Here is a 21,225-nt window from a genome sequence, read left to right on the forward strand (position 1 = left end):
ATCTAAACATGCGAAGCAGAGGTCCGAACTGATGGTCAAGCATCAGACATACAGTATGTTGGGAGTTTGGATACCCTCCACATGGCAAACTCCTCATTAGGATTTGTGTCAGTTTTTGGACTGGTAGACTTGTGGTGGCCTGTCATGGTTGCATCAGCATTGGCAGCTACAGGTAACAGGTAATTAAACTCATTCTTGAGCTTCAGGTGACCTGTCATGGCCTCCCCAACTCAACTCTGACTTGTCGTAATTCTCAACTCCCCCTGTTCTGCTTCAAACATCTCTACTCCTCAGTCACGAATAGCCCACAAATTACTATCCAGACCATGTTCATCCATATAAAATAGATCTATAAATGAAAAAGTGCATTTTGATATAAATTCATTCTTAAGGACTCTTCCTTAATATTCCTTCATTGTTTGAAGGTTGAGATGGGACACCAGGTGCAATCCCAGTTCTGGGCAATTCTGCATGCAAAGTTTAGCTGTGATCCTGATCAATCTCACCTGCTTGTAGCATTCTATTAATCCTGAAGACCTTGATTAGCTTGTTTAGGTGTGTTTGATTAAGGTTGGAGCTGAACTCTGCAGGAAAGTGGATCTCGAGGGCCAGAGTTGCCCACCCCTGTGCTTTTCACTCAAAGGCCACAGAGGACAGGGAGAAAAAAATGAATCTGTCTGAGTGTTAGCCAGTGAGTGAGAAAACAAAGTGTGACATTGGCCATCTTGGGTTGGTTGAAGTACCAAATGTGCCACGTGTTCTGGTTCACTCGTAAAGGATTAATCACACTAGCTGGAAGGTGAGGAGAATACACGCCCAACGCATTAGCAACGGCTGTTATCATTCTCTATCTCAACGCTTTTACTCTTGTGTCAAGAAATGAACCACAAATGTGCTTCCACATAAAATGTAGACTTTTACACAAAAGTCCATAGCATTAACAGCTTAATATTATCTGATCAATTCTAACTTCACAGTATTGATGAAACTATCAAGCTATTCAACCTGTAGTTCTAATCTTTTAAGTGCAGATTGACTCATCATTATGCCAAGCTTTATGCACAGGCCTAAAAGAACTACTGATGTTCATTTAATAACCTTACTTTCAGTCTTACTGTATCTTTCATGATGCTAAACCCACAACCGACACATTATTATTGCACACATTCTTATTCTGGGCAAAAGAAGCTATAAATATCCACATTTTCCCCCTACCACCATAGATTGATATTCTGCAAGCACTCATTGAATTTCTGTCCTACAAACTCCCCAAATCGACATCGTAACCACACATTCTCTTGGGGGAACTTAAACTGACCTACTAACATCGCCTGCGACATCAAAAGGGTCTGATCCGATCAGATGAGAATGAATCTTATTCTGAGCTGTTGAATAGGGAAGCTCATGCCCAAGGAGGTCTGAGAAACCCACTGTAATTGACTGGCTGAGCCAGCGCCTAATTTATTATGGCCCTTCTCGCAAATTTAAACACCCTCTTCACTGCCATCATTCATACGGTCTTTTAGACCTCTCAGGACTCCATCATAGAGAGGGATGGATAAACCCTTTGCCTGGGCCGTCAACCTCTGCTCTTCGTATCATCCCCAAGAAAAGGATCACAAGGACGGATGGGAGCCAAGACAAATGATTATGTCAGGCTTGTTAGGGTATGAAAGTCTTTGTTCAACATATAAGCAATTGTAGACACTGAAAATTAGCTCATAAGGGGAACAGCAGCTAAATGTCATCTGCATTGCTGGGAAGCTCCAGAGAAAAAAGTTATTTGCCAAATGGCACCTAACCACAAAATCTCTCTCTCTCTCTTTGTAAAACCTGAACTAGCTTGCTCGTATATCCACTCACCCAGCAGCAGAATACAGTCATCAGTCTTGTGCTATATATATAAGTGTTATAATTACATTCACACAGTTCAGTTACAGGCAAGAGTGACAACCATATTCTGACTCCCTTAAATTTTCACAATGCAGTTTAAACAGTAACTTTGGTTAGGCAAACTGGACAATAGTTGTCTATGATGTGATGTGATAGAGATACATTGCTGTTTAAAGGTTAAAGGTTTGGGATCAATTTTGGAAAGATACTTTTTGATGATCAAAACTTTGAATGATAGTATATAAGCTGTCATCCATAGGTTTTAGATCCAGTCTTCTAACAGAGATGTGTTCTAAACTCATATTAAAAATAATCATTCAGAACGGTCAGTAATTAAAAACTGAAAATGCACGGACTCGTATCTTGCATGGACTCATATTAAATACCATATGTGATAAGTCATATGTGATAAGATTTACAGTGTTATGGATGCATCTTTGATATTTACTATAGTCTGTCACTATGGTTACAGGCTTTATTGGTGGCCTCTGGAATAAATGGGAATCAAAAAAAGAACTGGCTTCAGTTATCCATCATACGCAGTATTTAAACGCTACTGTGAGGTGTTTTATGAACAGGACAATTTGAGACCCTGTTAGTAAAACATTGACTGTGTGAACGTAGCCCCTGTGAACTGCCGTTATACATACCTGTGAGTCTCTATTCGTTCTCGCTCTTTTTTTCTCTCTCATTTTTCCTCTCTCTCTCTCTCTTGTGCAGAAAAGCCTGTATTCTGGAGAAGTGCCACTTAATACTGGAGTGCTTATGTAAAACGGCAATAGCAGAGCGATTCCAGCCCACGGGTCTGCCATCACATCCAGTCACAGAAATCAAAACAGCGAACACCTAACAAACTTCAAAACAGCAGATTTACACAGCTCCCTTCCAACAATACTGATTGCAGTCATAGGTCAGTATAACCATAACCTCATTCTGCTGCACTCGATGCTGAACCTGGATGTAGAACTGCAGGGTTTTGGAGAATCCGTTTTATTTAAGGTACCTCATTACCAAGATACAAATCATTATTCCAAACTCCCAGCATGCTCGGTTGTACATTTGAATTACAGAGATATTCAATGCCCACGTCTGCCTATGTGTCTTCCGGGTACCTTATGATTTAACTGTGTTACGTCTAGCGGTCCACGTTACCCGTTGACTTTAATGAGGGTTCTATACTGCATTCATAATGTGCACTGAGCTGGAGAAAATGCGTGCCATAAAGTCTGGCTGATAGAGACTGAATAAACCATCTCTTATGCACAATTGTCATGAACAGTGTTGTATTTTAATAATAATTTAATACTAATAAAATAATAAATTTATTTATTAACTAGTGTTGATATAGTTTAGCATTCATGAGCTTGCTACAGTATTTTCTCTCAAATATACACTCATTTATCACCCATGTTGCTGACAGCAATTGAGCTGCTGGATGAAGGATGTTTGGCTGCAGTTTTGCTGTTTAAAAAAAAGGCACTTGAGAAAAATTACAGGCTTTTCTTCACACTGCATGTATAAATTGAAGAAAATAAATCAGTGTCTTCTGCTGTTTGCGGAGATTTAATCAAGGTGTTAAATATTATTTTGTTTCATGGGAGCTGCAGTGTTCTTATAGCTCTAAAAGTTGACCATAGTAATGACAACGTTGTGGGTTCAATTCTCGGAGAACACTATGTAGACAAAAAAACGTATGTCTCTAAATGCAAAGATGTAGAAAGAAAGTAGGATGGAGACAAAATTAGTACACGAAGGAGCTCTAAATGACTGTATTGGATTCAGAGGTAAAGCATAAAAAGGCCTACAAGCTTAAGTCATTTAGTGTGTTTTAAAGCTGTATCATTCATGTGGAGCTAAGAACAGGTTTGTTCAGGTGACAGATGGTGACCTAATATTGCTGCTTTCTATAAAACGATCTTATTAGCCTCATCCTGCTAATTTCATGAGCTGAGAGAATGCAAATGAGGTGGTGCAGATGTTTACAGAAGTCATGCCTGGTCTGTATGGGGCATCTTTCCCTCTGCCAAAACTCCCCGCGAGCCCCTTTCACAGAGCTCAGAAGAAATGACCAGCACACAGAGCACCGAGCGAAGAAAACGCTGAAACAAAACACAAGCTGTTACACTCCCCCACTGGAAATATATATTTGTCTTATTCTTAAGGTCAGTGAATTTGGCCATCTTTTGCTCTCCATCTTTCAAAGGAAATCTGATTCCCAGTAGGCCTTGAGGCAGGAGCCTCTCTCAACCTGCCTTCTGACTCACATCTGGGTCGCTTTCACAATCCCTGCGTGTCACTGTTTGTCATGTGTAAATGAAAAAACGTTATTCCACACGCTCTACTTTCCATACAAAGACACATTAGGTGTATTTGCAGAAATCCACAGCCTCGTGGGCCGATGAAAGCCGCCTTTTTATGCTCGCACGTCCCCCTCCCCCTAATTTCCTCTTACTTCACACGCGAGGCTGTGAATAGGCCTTTATCTCTCCGTTCGCCGAGCTCTTATCGGCTGAAAAGAGGAAATCATGATTCCGATCCCTCCAGTTCCATTCTCTCCTCTTTTTTGTTAAATCTATCTGTCTTATAGCTGCCTCCTCTGTAATATATCCCCCAACTCTTGCGCTTCATGACTTTATTTCAGCATTCGCTGCCTGAGGGATCTGTTTTGATGTTAATACTTTCATCAGAGGGACTCTGAGGCGATTTTTTTCTTCACTTTGGTCACCTATGTATATCTCATAATATTAGTGTTCGGTATTAGCTTAACGACGACTTTAAAAATCTCCAGATGTGTCGGAAATATAAACCGGAACCTCTGAGGGGAATTTCGATCAAACAAAAGAACGAGAAAGCTGAAAGACTGAAGTTCCATAGTCTCATCTGCTCTTTTTTTCCCCCCTCCCTCTCTCTCCTTCTCGCTCGCCTTCGGTTCTGTCTCTCATCAAAGGTGAGAATTGTAATGTCTTTCTTCTTAACCTCAGGGGAGGAAATGGCCAGCCTTTCTCCTCAGTGGCAGAGCAGACATCATCTTCTTTTGAATGCAAAGGTCAAGTGCTAATTTCTGTGCTAAAGTACTTAATGTTTTCTGGCATCCTTTATTAAGAGGCTCAGAAAGGGAAAGGGAATGAGACAAGTTGGTCACAATTAAAGCAGATTTGAGCAGCCAAAGATAACGATAGAAGAGCAGAGGAAGAGAGGGAGAGCTGTGGAAATAATATGATTATTGACCGACCGTGCCGTTGAAACTGACATCAACATCTGCTTCGGAATTAATAGGCCTTAATGCTGGAAACAGGATGTTGGAGCACACAAAATTCAAATCATGCAGCATATGCATCAGTCAAAAGCATGACAACACTTTTAAAAAATACTGTCAAAACCATAGTGCCTTGGAAATTTCTTGGAAGTTGAATGCACCAAGTCCAGCACAGCTTCTTCGTTTTTCTTTCTTTTACGATAAGCCCTTTTATTTGGACGTATCTCAAAATATGGTAAAAAAAAACTTCTATTTCATGCCAATTTTGTGTTTCACGGAAGAAATAAAGTCTGGAATGAATGATTTCTATAATGCAGCGCCTCAAGAAGCTGAAGACAAATAGAAACTTTGGAGATGATGACACTGCAGACAAAGAAACAAACGCAAAAGAGGAATCTCTGTTTGTAAGTAATGGACAGACTGTGATTTACAGTCCACTGAAAGCTTCCCGCTCCAAGGTTTGTTTCATTTACACTGTTTTTGAGGACAGACATTCAAGCTCCATGCCCAGATAAAAGAGAAAATTAAATTAATGTGGAAAGGAGTTCTGAGTCAAATATAATGATAAGAACAAAAGGATGAGAGGAGGAAGGTAGACAAAGTCTACTTTTGCTTGTTCAAAAGGCATGTTACATACATGGATGCATTTGTACTGTCCTTGGCATTATTTTTTTTTGTGTGTGTTTCTTGAACCTGAAAAGAAAGCCATTTGCATTGTGTTCATGCTCTGTCCTCCTTTTTTGCCTGACGCAACAGGGTAAGAGTAATTTCATTTAGCTATGCTTGGGTTTTCAGCATCGATCTGTTAACCGAGTGAATCCGACTGGTCAAGCGTGTGGCGGAAGAGGAAGTTCTACCCGATGAGCAGGAAGAGGGACAAATCTGTGCTTTAGCTCCACTTCACATTCACTTATTGGCTTTTGACACAAACATCCCATATGAGTTCACATAAAGCCTGCTATGGAGAATTGTAACATTTTCTGTATATCATTTATTCTAAAAATTAGATTTTTTTATCAGTAATTTGTGTGTGTGTGTGAGTGGTTTATGAGGACACAAATTTGTATAATGACATGGGTATGACAGAGGTATTACAATATGAAGGTGGTTTATGAGGACACTGCCTATGTCCCCGTAATTCAAAAGGCTTAAAAAACATACTAAATGGTGTTTTTTTGAAAATCTAAAAATGCACAAAGTCTCCTGTGAGGGCTACGTTTAGGTGTAGGGTTGGTGTAGGGCAATAGCATACACAGTTTGTTCAATATAAAAACCATTACGCCTATGGAGAGTCCCCATAAACCACAAAAACCAACATATGTGTGTGTGTGCACGTGTATGTATGAGCGAGTTAGTCCACATTGTGAGTGACATTTCACTGATCAGATAACACAAGAGTGACAGTGAAATGAGCCTTTCTCAATAAAGTGACACTTTAAAGGAGTGCTTCCTTTCTCACCACATCGCCCAATAAATTCTTCTCTATCACTATTTCTACTGCTGTTTGCTGTCTCTGTGTGCCTATGTGAGTTTTGTGCAATACTGAGAGTAAGCAGAGAAGAATAGCTGCTTCATGTTTTATTATTATTATCACTCAAGAAATTATAAGGTGTTTCTCTAGAACAAAAAATGATCAAAAACTAAATTTGTAATACATGCATCAATTTTAAATACATTTAAATTAATATTTCAGCTCTTCTGCAGTTGACTAGTGAATGTAGTCATATTTAATGCAATATGAAAATATGAAGACAAAATTAACAAGGGTCATCAAGTCTTCATGAGTCATCAACAAAGAAACTTCATGATGAGGGTCAAGAAATGGTGATAAATATGCATAACAGGTGGGAGGAAATGGTTTGTTTGCATGAGTAAATCCACTGTTAAAATGTTTGCAGTCAGTCTAAAAGGAAAGGCATAGGACAGATTGATACCTTAGGGCAGAGGCCTTTTTTTTTTTTTTTTTTTTTTAAAGCACATGAATTTTGATTGTCCGTACAAATATAAAACGTGGGTTGAATTAACTAAATAACTGTTTCACTTTTGCATGCTATTTCAGGACAAAAATCACTGTTTTATTCACTAATCACTCTCAATACAGTTTGACCAGCTAATTGCACCGAGACAATGTAAATTATATTTTTAAGCATAAAAACATCTTGTTTCTATTAACACTGTGCTATTACTGCCCTTCAAAAACAAAGTACAGAATTCCATTCAACATTTAGCTTGTGTACAGTACATTTACTTTTGGCAAAAGTAATTAATCAAATGATGATCAAGTAATAGAAAAGAGCATAAACAATCCAGATGTGCATAGATGAGCACACCTTTAAAGAGCTTGAACCTGATGTGGTTCATATTCAGTGAATTCTCCTCATAATGTGGCAATGTGATTCTTAATGTATACATCGCTGCATATTTTACAGATTCTTTCAGCCATGTCACACAGGCTTCGGTTATTTGAATGATGTAGCAGGCATTGTCACCCATGTAATAATGAGCTGTGAAAGATCCCAAGAGCAGTGACTTGTGTGTGATATCATGTAACACTTATTTACCAACAGGAAGAGTTCAAAGATCAGCCGTCAGGAGGGAAGAACTCAATATACTTGCATATATTTCAATACTAATGAATGAATTACATTTAGGTTTAGTAGAGAAAACGTCTAACAGGTGAAGGGCTATACCAAAGGCCTTTATCAAACAATACATATCACAACAGTTGTCTAAAATTAAAGTCTACTTTAAAATTATATATTTTAATATACGATTTTCAAACAATGTCTTTGATATGACAAGTGAATACGATATAATGGAGTCAGTCATACACATGTGGCACACGATTTAGCTATTGGCTATTTTTATGGTGGCTTTGTGTTATAACTCCACAGTCTTGACAACATTCATTCATCGTTGGATAACCTGCAGTCTATCCATATTTATCACTATTGCTCTACATTGATTTTTTGACATGTATTCATTTAAAGTTAAGAAAACAACCACCTATGACATAGTGTTTAGCTATATGAAGTAATTGAATTTTCCAATCTTAATGTAAGGCTGTTTGTTCTGCCAAAAGCACCCCAAACCACATAAAACAGAATCCACATCACAATAAACAGAATCTGAATCAAGTTGTATCACAGCGAAGATGAATCGTTACAATCGTAGCAGTAAAATCTGACTCAATATCCTATTACTGTGCTACAGATCTGTTGAGATTTTCAAACATCCACTCCGCTGTATTCCCTGAAGTATACAGCTCTTATTTACATTCCCCAACACTTTTCAACCACACATATAATCTGAGACACTCGAGACGCTCTCCTAAACAGCACGCTCTCTAGTCGAGAAAGTACTGAGTTAGAGGAGTCCCCAAAGTCTCTCCAAGCATTTTAGAATTATGTTTAATTTAAGGGGAAACATCCTTTATTTATTTCTCTATCTCTCTTTCTCTAGCTCTCTCTCTCTCTCTCTCAAGTCTCGCTGCTCTAAAGTCTTCTCCTCCAAAGGACTGATGAAGCCTGACTGTGACATCTGGGGAAATCAAACCACGGCTTCCTATGGTAAAAGAACACACTTACACGCACACACAGATGTGCACACACATGAAAGCACACTGCTTTCAATCCGTGATTCCTCTCAACCCAACCCCGAATGCTTGAGGAGTCATACTGAGTTATCTTTCTCCCAGGCTGATAGCATTCTCTGCCAGGGAAACTAGATTACAGCATTAATGACAAAACTGTGAAATTGGTTTGACAAGAATCTGGTGGAGACATGCACACACAAAAGCGTGTGTTTAAAAATATATACATACACACTTAAACGTCCAATAAAGAAAAAATGTAAAAAAACTTTAGGTTAGGTTTTAAACAACATAGGAACAGATTATCGATTGAATCACATTGCAGATTATAATGCATCACAAAACCAGGTCTCTTTTATTGTTTTTCTGATGCGGTAAACTTGCTCGGTAACCCACCTGGTAAAGCATTAAACTTTTAGCACCACTGCATAGCTGCCGCAATACTTACAACAACCAATTTAATAAAAAGTAAACAGATTTATATTTATCAGTTTCAGATAAAACCAAACATGCTTTTAGCACCCCTCACTGGATATTCAACTTTAAAAGTGTGCCAAAATGTACATAAAGCAACATGATATCATTCAACATATTTCAAAGATTTGTTCCCCCAACCTGGAAAATCAATCTTAAGAATCACTTATTGTATCAACCTCATACTTTGAAAACACAACTTTGTTTTTGTTTCCAGGTTGTCAATATAAGAAAATCAACCAATCAGATTGGAGCTTACTATATCAAGTGAAAGTGATTTCAGTTTTGTGTGTAGTACACATCAGATGGCCTGTCTGAGGCTGAGTCTAATGACTAATCATAATGAGCTTGTAAAATGCTTTCGAACACATCAAAGAGAGGACGCACAATGCTTCTTATGCCTTTTCTAGAGCTTGACACTACAGATCATCATTCATTTCCATTGTGTGGAAAAATTAGTGTGGACATCCATCAAAATTTCTACTTTAGTGTTTCACAGGAGATGAAAATTAGTAATGAGTTTGGAACTACATGCAGATGAGTAAATAATTCAGGTTTAGGTGAACTTTCACGCTTACAGTGATTTCTAGAAATAAAATTTCCCATATCCACACAAACTCCTACCAGGTACGACAGCAAACCTCACATGTACACACACTCGTGACCTTTGTAAATGAAAGCTTGTATGATGAAAATGGTCTGGAACCTCTCATGGAAGTGCTTACACTACGCTTGACCTATCGACATTCGGCAAGTGAAATTTCTTCTCAGCGGAGCGTGACCTGATAGTAAAGAGCACAAAGGCCGATGGTTTACGTCAGATCTACGTTTCCCACAAGGCCAGTGAGAGAAGAACATCTCAAAATGTGAGCTGTTCAAAAAAAAACTGAAGTGTCTCTTTTAGCCTCTCCGTCTGTGATTCAATCCCTCCCTTCCTGTTGTTTTCAGATCTTTGTCGAAAATGTCAGCTGGGATGGGTTTTGCCGAGCAGAGTTGGTGTTTAATAAGCACCCTGATTCGCTCCCATCTGCTGGTGAATGTGATGATTCTGTTTGGGCTGTAGGGTACTGGACGTGCTATTGATTTTGCAGTATCAATTGATAACTGGTGAGGAAGTGTGAGGGCGAGAATGATGAAAACAAAGAAAGGATTAAAGATTTTCACTCCACTGAAGTGGTGCTGATGATCAGCTGGGGGATCTGTGGACCTCTTTCAGAACCAGCCCTCAATTACTCTGACCTGGAAACCGAAGGATGATTTAACTATGTTATTACATAGTTACTACATAGTAACATATCACAAAGGAACAATGCATACCAAAAAACATGTGGTTACAAATCCTACTGCTAGTTTTGAGAACATATTCAAGTAATCTTTCCAGCCATAATGAGATGCTTTTGATGCAACATTCAGAAGATATTTAAATGTAATTTAAATACACTGGGGGGAAATGTACGTACATCAGAACAAAATAAAAAAAGAAAGAAAAATATTATACACATATATATATATATATATATATATATATATATATATATATATATATATATATATATATATACACACACACACACGTTATTTAATATAAAGACCATACTTAATATATTTTCTTTATAAAAAAAATTGTAATAACAAATTTTGGCTTCTTACAAATTTAATTTGACCATAAACAAAAGAAAAGCCAAATTAACTACAATATGAAAGTAGAATTTTAACTTATGATAAAACTAAAATGTTATGTTTAATTTAGCTTATTTACTATAAATAAAGGCTAAATCAAATAAAAATCACTTAACTCTCTGTTATGGCAAAAAAAAAAAAAAAAAAAAAGCTAACCAATATGTGTTCAAGGTCAATTGAAAATGCTGTCTTTATTTTTATTTTATTTTTATTGTATTTTTTTTTGCTTTAAACAAACTAATTAAAAAAACAACAACTAGACCATAATAAAAATGGGTGGTGATGGCGCAGTGGATAAGACACATGCCGTTGGTGTGAGAGACCCGGGTTCGAATCCACTGTGAGACACCAATGTGTCCCTGAGCAAGACACTTAACCCCCTAGTTGCTCCAGAGGCGTGCGACCTCTGACATATATAGCAACTGTAAGTCGCTTTGGATAAAAGCGTCAGCTAAATGAATAAATGTAATGTAAATGTAAAAAATGCACTTTAAATAAATGGCACAGTCATTTCACTTTTTTAAAGGTATGTATTTGATCAAAAACGCTTTAGAAAACTGAGTAGGGGCCGAGAAATAAAATAAACTTATAGCCAATCAGCAGTAAGGGGCATGTCTACTCATGATGCGAGGAGAGAGTGCTCAGTGCACATGATGGACTTTAGCCGAGCCAAGAGACGACAGAAATATAGAGATGGCCAATAAAAAACAAAAGAGGAAAACGTTTGCGGAACAAAAGAAGGCTTACACCGTGTCTATACCGGACGCGACAAATAGACCGTTGAGTATCATTTAAAATTTGTGTCAGTACCTCATAAATAGAACGTGGCAGCAGTATCCGCGCTGCATCCAGTGTAGACAGCATCACTGATTATATAACATAGTCTCATCCCAACTCGTCACATATTGACGCTTGGTTTTTGCGTCACTTTTTGACGCTCAAGGTACCCCTTTAGCGTCACTTTTCGACGTGAAGGGAAGGTAATTTTTTGAAATAGGAAACACTTAGCGTATATTAATCATTTTTAAATAAATTATGCCAGTACTTGCATCTGCCTCCTATATCTTGCGTTTTCTTCACAGATGGTAGGTTTAGGGGCAGGGGTTGGTTAAGTCATATAAATAAAACTATTTTGACTGTTTACATTGAAAAATCACACCTCTACATGTATATGCAATAATGGCAACCTTATTATGACGATAAAATTCCCAATATCGCGTTAGCATATCGACGCCGAAAAGTTACGCTAAAGGGGTACCTTCCCTTCACGTCGAAAAGTGACGCTAAAGGGGTACCTTGAGCGTCAAAAAGCGACGCAAAAACCAAGCGTCAATATGTGACAAGTTGGGATGAGACCGGGTTGGATTATAGTGAGTTCTATAGTATTTTGTCGCCCCACGCCACTCGTGTCCTGTGTAGACATGGTGTTAGGATAAGGCAAGAAGTAAGACCCGTGTAAATATTGGTTTAAATTTCCAGCGCTGGAGAGAACTCAAGGAGCGGGAAGACCTGCGGACACCAAGGTTGCTTTGTTTCTTCTCGATAGGTCAGTAACTTTGGTTTTGCTTTGTTTCACATATAACTAATCGTTGCCTGGGTTGCATATGTATGTGTGGGGCGGAGCTATCAAAATAGGGGCGAGACACTTTTGGGGTAGGGGCGTGTTTGTTTTGGTGAGTTGAAATATCAACAATGGCTACCAGAAATCACTTACCCTACCTTTAAGTGTGTATTATAAAGAAAATTCATAGCAGTCAATTAATAAATGATTAAACTTTACTCAGTTTGGACATTATGTGGTGTACAGTACACTGTGGCAACAGTGCTGAAAAAGAAACATCTGTGAATCCACAAGACAAAAAGAGGTTGGTGTCAATAACATACATTCATTCTTCCTTTCATATTGTGGTAAATCTCAGTTTGAAAGACTTCTTCAAGAAGTGGACAACAAGCATCAAAAAAGGTACTGGCATGTACGGCATGCCTCCAGAGGACTGCTAACATTCTAAACGCCGATCCCACATTTAATATGACATTTCAGATTGGATTTATAGCATATCAGAAGAAATTCCCAAGACTACCTAGTCAGAGCGAAAGAACGACTTTCCGATATCTAGCCCTTTGGCTTTGCATCCATATTGATTTCTTGGAGCAGATTTTAAATCATGTTTCTGTAGTGAACACGGGCCTGAATATACATACCCTTCAGTGAGATTATTCAAATTTATCAAGATGAATTATTGACTCAAGATTGAATCGTGGAACACTAGGGTCTGTCTGTGATTCTGACCGATTGTTATACAAAGAACATTCTTCAAAATGCACGTCGAGTTTTGTATGCATTACTGGCACACAACAATAATGGAATTCCAATAATTTAGCCCCAGCAATCACAGCACTAAATCTGATGTAAGAGTATGCTATGCCCATCAGATTCACACGTTGTTTTGTGATAATATTCCTGTCTTTGTGTTCCTGGTCTTAGCAGATCAGCATACTTGACCAAATTTACATTTCTGACTTTGATTCCATTTGCTTAGCAACATGCTGAAATCATATCAAAGTTTTTTTTTTTTTTTAAGGTAAGTCCACTCTGTAATCGTATACTTCCTCGTTCTTTATCGTCATGCAAGCAGAGCTCCTTTTCTGCTTTAATAGGGAAAGACCAAAAACTATTGGCCAGCAATGCTCTCTTTGGTTTAATTCACACACATATAATGTGTAGTCTAGTTAACATGCAAGCACATGTGATTTCATGTTTTTTGTTTTATTTTAAATAAAATACTCTACATATAAATCTTTCCCAAGTCAGCCACACATGCAAACTCATACATATGTGACATGAGCTTCTTCATAACCCAGGAACAGGACTTTTTACCCACCGATAGAGATCTTCAACTCAGCCAAGCTGACAACGAACTCTTGTGAACTGAAATGAAATTACCATTTGCTTCATTGCCTGCAACTCTGCCTCTAAAAGCAATTCCAATGCAACCCCTGCTGTGGAGCCAGCCGGTCTAGTACTTGCTGTATTCACTGCCAAGAGTTTGCACTAGCCCCTATCTTAACTAATTCTTTCTTTTTCTCATTTTATAATTAATATTAGATTTGTTGTATTACCACACTAGTCCTTCCAAAGTTGCTCCTCAGTAAAACATAACAGATTAATCTAATACAGAAAAATGCAACAAATAAGACTTAATTGCTTAATTGTACTGAATGTGCACTAGTAGTGTATTTAAAATCTTAAAATAATATTTTTAAAAACTGCACTGAAGATAATATAATATTAATAAAATAAAAGGCCACTTAAAAGTATTTAAAGAGAGACACGTTTTACTTCAAAGTGCATTTTATCAATATGTAAAAAAAAACAAAAAAAACTTGTTGTGCTTCAAAGAAGTATTTTTTTAAATAAAGCACTTTATTATATTGTAGTGTGTTATTCGATATTAAATTTAAAGTTAGTTTATTAAATTAAAATGTAGTAAATTGCAACTCCATCATATGTTATTACAAATATATTTAAATACATGACAAGTTTCAATACAATATTTTAGTTTACCATGAATACTCGTCAGTATATTTAGCAGTAAACTTTAATTTACATACAAATATTTACTTAGGTGCTACTTAAGTTGGTAAAAAATGCACTTTTAATTCAGCAAATTGCATTTAAAACAAATTTAACCTATAAAACATTTAACATTGTTCACATTTAAGATTTTTTTGAAGTATATTTCCATATAGTACTAAATTATATCTTTCTCACAAGGGACAAACCAACATGTTTTACAAGAACCAAACAATTCTCAAATTCTGTGCATCAGTAAATCTGCATGTACTCTTTCGCTCATGTTTGGTAATCCTCCAACAGAGCTGCAGAACCTTCAGTTATTTCAGAGCCAAGAAAAAGAGCTTTAATATTCATCATATTCAAACATGTTCTGCTCTTCTAGTGGATTTGTGCTGCCCGTCCTCTTATTCCTTTATTTTTGGTCTCATGAAATGGTGCAGCTTAGCTCCTATTTATACGACCAGTTCTCCTGCAGTTTCATTGGCCGTTTCCACACCTGCAGTGATTCTCTGCCGTTGCAAATTGCAACTGCTCCAGTTTTATATCCCTGTGGCACATCTCAATCCTCAGGTCCATCGCTATACACACTATACAAAACAAAACTAATCTGTTATAATCTAACATGTATTATTTACACTTACGGAGCTAAGTCTAGAGACTGACCTATTAGAAAACAATTCAAAGAAAACAAGGCTATCAATGCATTTTTTTTTCTCAAAAGGCTCCTAAAATAAAGTATTCAGATCTTTTTTATGCATTCATGAAGAATTGCTTGAGGATGTGGGAAGAAGTTAGACACGGTATCCATAAAGGTACACTTTAAAAATGGTAACCTAAAAATGGTAACATCTAACTGGTTGTATTCGAGTTATATTTCTGAATCGACCTAAATACATTACTTCATACCAACAAAACTACTTTTTATGGGTTTAATCGAGTAGAAATAGTTCTAACAATTGCAGGTTAACACTTTTTACATGATTTTATGAAAAGGTGGCAGGAGGAGTTGAAAAGGAGTGTCCAGTCCAAGTCCAAAACCATATGGTGTTGGTTTTGTCATGGACTCGGTCTTAACTCAATCCTCTTTTTGTTTCAGTCTTGACTGGGACTCAAGACTCTTGGAAAAAAAGGTACAAAAGCTGTTACTGAAGATGTATCTTTTCAATAGGTACACTGTTGTACCTTATTAACTCTTAAAGGGTGCATATAAGTACCTTAAAGGTACATATTAGTACCTAAAATGTAAATATTAGAACCTAAATTGAACATATTTGTACCTTTTGTAACTAGTGGTAGTTTTGTACCTTTTTTGATTAAACCTTCTCAGGTCTTGGCAAGGACTCTTGAACAAGCTGGTCTTAACTACAACACTGGTTAGCATTTTGTTTGGTGGGATTTCAGAAAATCACTTTTGGGGTGTAGAAAAACATCAACATGTTTGGCTGGCTTTCTATAATTAAGTTGGAGAAGCTTCCTAAAGAGCACCTCTGGGTGCTATATCAGTTTCAGGGGGTTTGAAGTGCTCATGTTGTGTAGGTTGAGGTAGCTGTTGGAAGTTTTAAATGACTAAAATGAGGTCAGTGTAGACTAGGTGTGTAGAAGAACAGCATAGAGATTTCAAACTGCAGCTGCAAACTGAATTCCAGAGCAGGTAATGTGTATAAGTGGTTACAGGATGAGTATTATCAACAATACGCAAAGAGCTTTGCTATGCCCTGCATCTGAAAAAAAAAAAAAAAAAAGTATGGAAATCCCTCCAACACTGCTTGCCCTGGTTTACTGACTGCCATGAGAGAATAATAACTGACAACTATGAAATGAGTGCTTGTTGAGCAGATTTTAAATGGGAGAGGCTGTTTGCTTGTGCCTTGAAGCATGGCAAACCTCTGAGTCCGGCTATGATCACTGATCCAGAGAAAGATCAGAGCAGAGGTTCGCTTGAATAACTGAAGAGAGTAAACTGGATTTACATGGGTTGATGGTAACAATTAAAACTAGTCCGTGTTGTACGTTTTTGTTCAATAAGTGGTCTAGAGGAGAGTAAAAACGAGCGGAAACAAGAGGCAACACATCATGGCCAAGGCTTCAACAAGGATGGAAGTACAGACACAAGGGGTGCAAAGATAGCAAAGGTAAACAGAATTGAAGCCACTGCTGCTTGCAGAGGCAGTGCACCATTAAGCTCTACCTGGGGACAAGGCTGTAGGTGGGCAAATAGAAACAGTATGAGGACACAATGGGGATCGACGGAAGGGATTGTAATAGGCACAATATAACTGGGAGATCAAGACTTTGGTGGCTGTGAGCATTGAGCATCATACAGGGGATGAAAGACAAATCCAAACTCACTGGAAAAATGTGACCGAGGCAAAATTTCTGCAAAGTGTTCTACAATGTTGCTTCCAGAGTTGGGAGTAGTTACATAATCAAACCATATTTTACAAGTAATTAGAATTACTTTTAACAAAATATCTTATTTCTGCTTGCAAATAAGTGAAGCGAGTTACTTTGTTTTCCCATTTATTCACTGACACCTTTCACTGACACCTCTCTTGTCCCTGTGTTGAGTGAAATTGGGAGTGAGGTGCAGATGCAGTTCCTTCAGTCTGAATATTTGATTCCTTCAGCCTTCTTCACTTCTGGTGTGAAAGGGCCTTTACAGTTGCCAGAAATATAATCTTTTGGTGTTTTGTTATTAAAAACAAATAAGCAAGCCCAACATGGTGACAAAAATTAATGCAAAATTAACGCAATGCATTAATTTCCATAAAATGTAACGTAATTAGTACAATATTGTAATGCATTAATTGTATGTTTCTGGAGTTTCAAAAAACTGTAGGTAGAGGCACATTTTCCCAATGAGTTTATGATGAGAAATACTGTCAACATCACGACACGTGAATTAATAGGATTTCCAAAGGTGCACAAGACAGATGGGAGGCAGTAGGAATCTTTGAAGGCCTCTAAAAAACTGGATTAGCAAGTCTTTGCTGTCCAGTGCATCTAAAAAGTTCTGTGTGAGGGTTAAAATGGTTAAAGATAGGAGATATGAAATATGAACTTGGTGGTGGTTGAGGAGATTCCCCCCTTCTATGTAAAGCGCTTTGAGTACCCAGAAAAGCGCTATATAAATGTAACAAATTGTTATGAAATAATGACAAGTGAGAATGAAATTGTCACACGGATATTTTTAACTAAAGTTAACTGGACATCACATCACTCTGCTGTGTTGCAGTTTGCAGGAAAAAGGATGTGGGCTGTGATATGGCGGCCCACTGGATCGAAACCATAACACTAATTATTTGTTATTACTGGAGAAACTCCAAACACCTGGTAGTGCAAGCGACAAGTACTCCATAGCCTAGCTCCCATCCTGTTGCTATTGGCAAACAAGAAAGTCACAAAACAAGCTAGCAAAAGATCCTTTGGTTCCGTGAAGGATCTTTTTCAGCAGGTGAAAATATTTGCAGACTTGTGGGTAGGAGTAACGTGGGAACGACCTGTTCTTACTCATTATGTTCCATTCACAATTTATTTCTTTTAACGACAGATACAGGCTCAGTATTATTGAGGCTAAGCGAACAAAAACAGAAACAGACACTTCCAAAGGTCTTCAAAGTGTTTCAATGGACAGTGATATAACAACACACTGTACGTCTTTAGGAACAACCTTGAAACATGAGATATGAACTTTAAGCTCTGTGCTCAGCATGTAAACAAATATAGATGGCTGTAATATGCTCTCCTTTGTCTCTCAAGGTCACGTATGTCCTTGATGAAGTAGGCCTGCACCGGAGGTCATGGAATCAGCACTGGAGCAAACCAATGGTCAGCATACAGCCTCACTAATGGGAAACACTTGCCACTTTCAGTGTCTTTAAGATTTAGGTTTGATTAATTCAATGTGCTTGACCTAATTTGAAGTGGAAATTCCATCAAATGGAATCATAATCTGCCCGAAATTGCAACTTGTGACTCACAAAATGCTGTGAGTTTGGGGCAGGGCTAGTTGCTTGAAAAATGACATATTGTGTTAGGAAATTTTTTTTACAGTTCTGTTTGGTCACTTTTTACAAATAATTGTTTACATATAATTGTTTATTTTATTAGAACTTTTACTAAAATGCAATACATTTAAATATCCGAATGTAAACGCATCAAATGCTTTGAAATATAAACAGTGTTTGTTAGCAATGTGCATCCAGACGTGGAGAGAATTGTGTGTGAGAGTGAGAGAAGGGCAGCTGAAGTCACAGAGGACGGTGGGACAGTGGCTGAGAGCCAGATGTTGTCACAGACAGCTGCTTCCAAATGCAGGGACGGAGAATGTGATGACACATGCAAAAGAGAGTAGCGCTCGTTCCGTTTTCCCATCTCCCCATCATCCCATTCAGCATCATGTATTTTCTCTGCGCAAGAAGAGAAGACCTCACTTGTCCTACACGGCTATGGATGCAATATTATTCACAAGACTGTGCCACTTACACACCCACAAGAATATATCCCACTGGAACTAAGAGAAACACTCTATTTTTATGCACAAACAGCATCCAAGCGCTCAGCAGTGAATATCAGTGTATAATGAGAAACAAAGCCACCATGAACAATAACAGCAATAATAAAGCGTACCATATCCATGCATCTCTGCCAATTAACATTGCTGCTGCTATTTTTAACAATCCCATGGCAAAGTTAAATAAAAAAGTGGAAGATGTTATACGATTTTAAAGAAACCATGTTCTTTGCAATATTTAAAAACATGCAATAATTGTGCAGTTATGTGTTCGCAACAACAACGAAGTCTATAGGGTAAATACACACGGGCTGCTTTCTTACACAATCATGTGCGAAATGCATTCTAACAATTAAAGCGCAAAAGCTGTGAATGTTTGTTTGCAGGCTTCAAATAATTCCCTTGTGGCACGAAGCGTACTTACCCATTCCGCTAATTGCAAACCATGCACACTAATGATAAACTAAATTTGGAAAATCTCTCCATTATGTTACATTAGTTCCACAGTTTAAGGCAGCATCTGAGGAAATCAGTTATGAAAACAGGACTTGAAGGCTAAATTTCGCTGGGGTGTGTGATTGTGTGATGTGTTTTCAGTTTGTGCTGGTGTCCTGGAGTGAGAAAAAAACAGCTTATTACATCACATAATTAAAGGAAGCCCTGGGATATGCAACGGAAATCCCTGAGGTGCATTTGACATTATTTGATTGTATTGATTGAGACTGGAAAAGAAGCACATCAGACAGGCCTCACCCCAGAGAGCAGCAGCCTTTGATACTAGTCTGCTGACGTTTTTTGGACATTTCCTCTCGGAGGGAAATTTCCTCTTTCATTGTTGACCGTAATAAGACTGAAGTGAACATGTTCGCTCCTATAAAAACTACAACTCTATTAAGAAAGCGCCTGTGACTCAGTTCTGAGAGGTGATGCTGAGCTTGGATGGCCTTCCTCAAAGCATTCATTAAATGGTTGCTAATAGCAACATGCAAGAGAACATCTATGCAGTGAAAGCCTACTCTAAATCATGTCTAACTTTTCCTGTGATGTTTAAAATAATATTCATAGCAAATGCCACAATAGTACAATCCAAAACTGAAATACACAGGTGCCTAATACACACTCGGTATCCTACTGTGTTAGTGTTCTCTGCACTGAAAAAAAAATAAAAATGTAACCTAAAATGTTATATGTTACCATTTTTACCATTAAGTGGTTTTATTCAAGTCAAAAATATTACTAAAAAACACTGAAACATTATTATTAATTATTATTATTTTTTTTTACCAACACAACTCATATGGGTTAAATCAGGTAAAAAATAGCTTTTAAAGGTAACAATTACAGGTTACTCTTATTGCACTGAATACTATCGTAACCTGATCACTAGAATAGAATAGAATAGAATAGAATAGAATAGAATAGAATAGAATGGAATTTGTATGAACTTAGGCAATAACAGAACAAAATACTCCTTTGCAATACCTCACAGCCAGACTTTTCTCCTCGTGAAACATTCAGAAACAATATGGAACAAGAGAATATGCAACGGCATATTGTCTTATCCATAATAGATGCAATATGCAACAGCGTATTGTACAGTATTTGGAAAGGGTTTGTGTACGCAACTTTTGCATGTGTGATTGGGGCTCAGAAAGTTCTGTGTTTGGAAAAGTAGCGTTCCCTACGAATCCGCACCGACTTTTAACTCTTTTTAAAGGGGGGAAGTCAAAGTAAGATAGCATCTTTCATTTAACATGCAAGCTTTGGGTGATATATAATAATGCACAGAGAGCGGCAACCCTAAAACACGACAAAAGCGTCTTGTTAAATGCTCTTACCGAATCTTAACACATGTGGCATCCCGTGAGAATATCCCACACACAGTAAGAGCAGCAACAGCCCAAGCCATCTCTGATGAGTTACCAGAGGAGAGCACATCTTCGTGATGCCTGCGATACACTGCATGTCATTCCCCTGGATGGATCGTTAGATTCCCACTTATTTCTGCTTTGGAGGTGTTTTTGTCAGCGATGTGATCACGGCATGGTCACAGAGACAGAAGAGGACACTCCATATCTGCGATGCTCCGCATGTCCGTCTCACTGCGCAAAGGAGCAACCTTCCGACCGGGCGTCCATGTTAGAGAAGGGAAATCCAGGAGAAATCCATGTACGGGTGGCCTGGAAGAGCAGAGCAACACGGAGATGAGTGATGAGAGCTAGTGTAGCGGATCGCAGAAG

General features: G+C 37.9%; 1 protein-coding gene across 1 annotated transcript in view; it reads right to left on the reverse strand.

The window, feature by feature from the left end:
• LOC306877519 (glutamate receptor ionotropic, kainate 2) overlaps positions 1-20,950 on the reverse strand; it is a gene marked incomplete at its 5' end in the record, with an annotated part of 188,183 nt that extends 167,233 nt beyond the window's left edge. The window contains one exon of the mRNA XM_079429310.1: positions 20,824-20,950. Coding sequence (XP_079285436.1) covers positions 20,824-20,950 — 127 coding nt within the window. The remainder of the gene's footprint in view (positions 1-20,823) is intronic.
• Positions 20,951-21,225: the final 275 nt, after the last annotated feature.

Source organism: Barbus barbus (assembly GCF_936440315.1).
Source record: "Barbus barbus genome assembly, chromosome: 12".
NCBI classification, from domain to species: domain Eukaryota; kingdom Metazoa; phylum Chordata; class Actinopteri; order Cypriniformes; family Cyprinidae; genus Barbus; species Barbus barbus.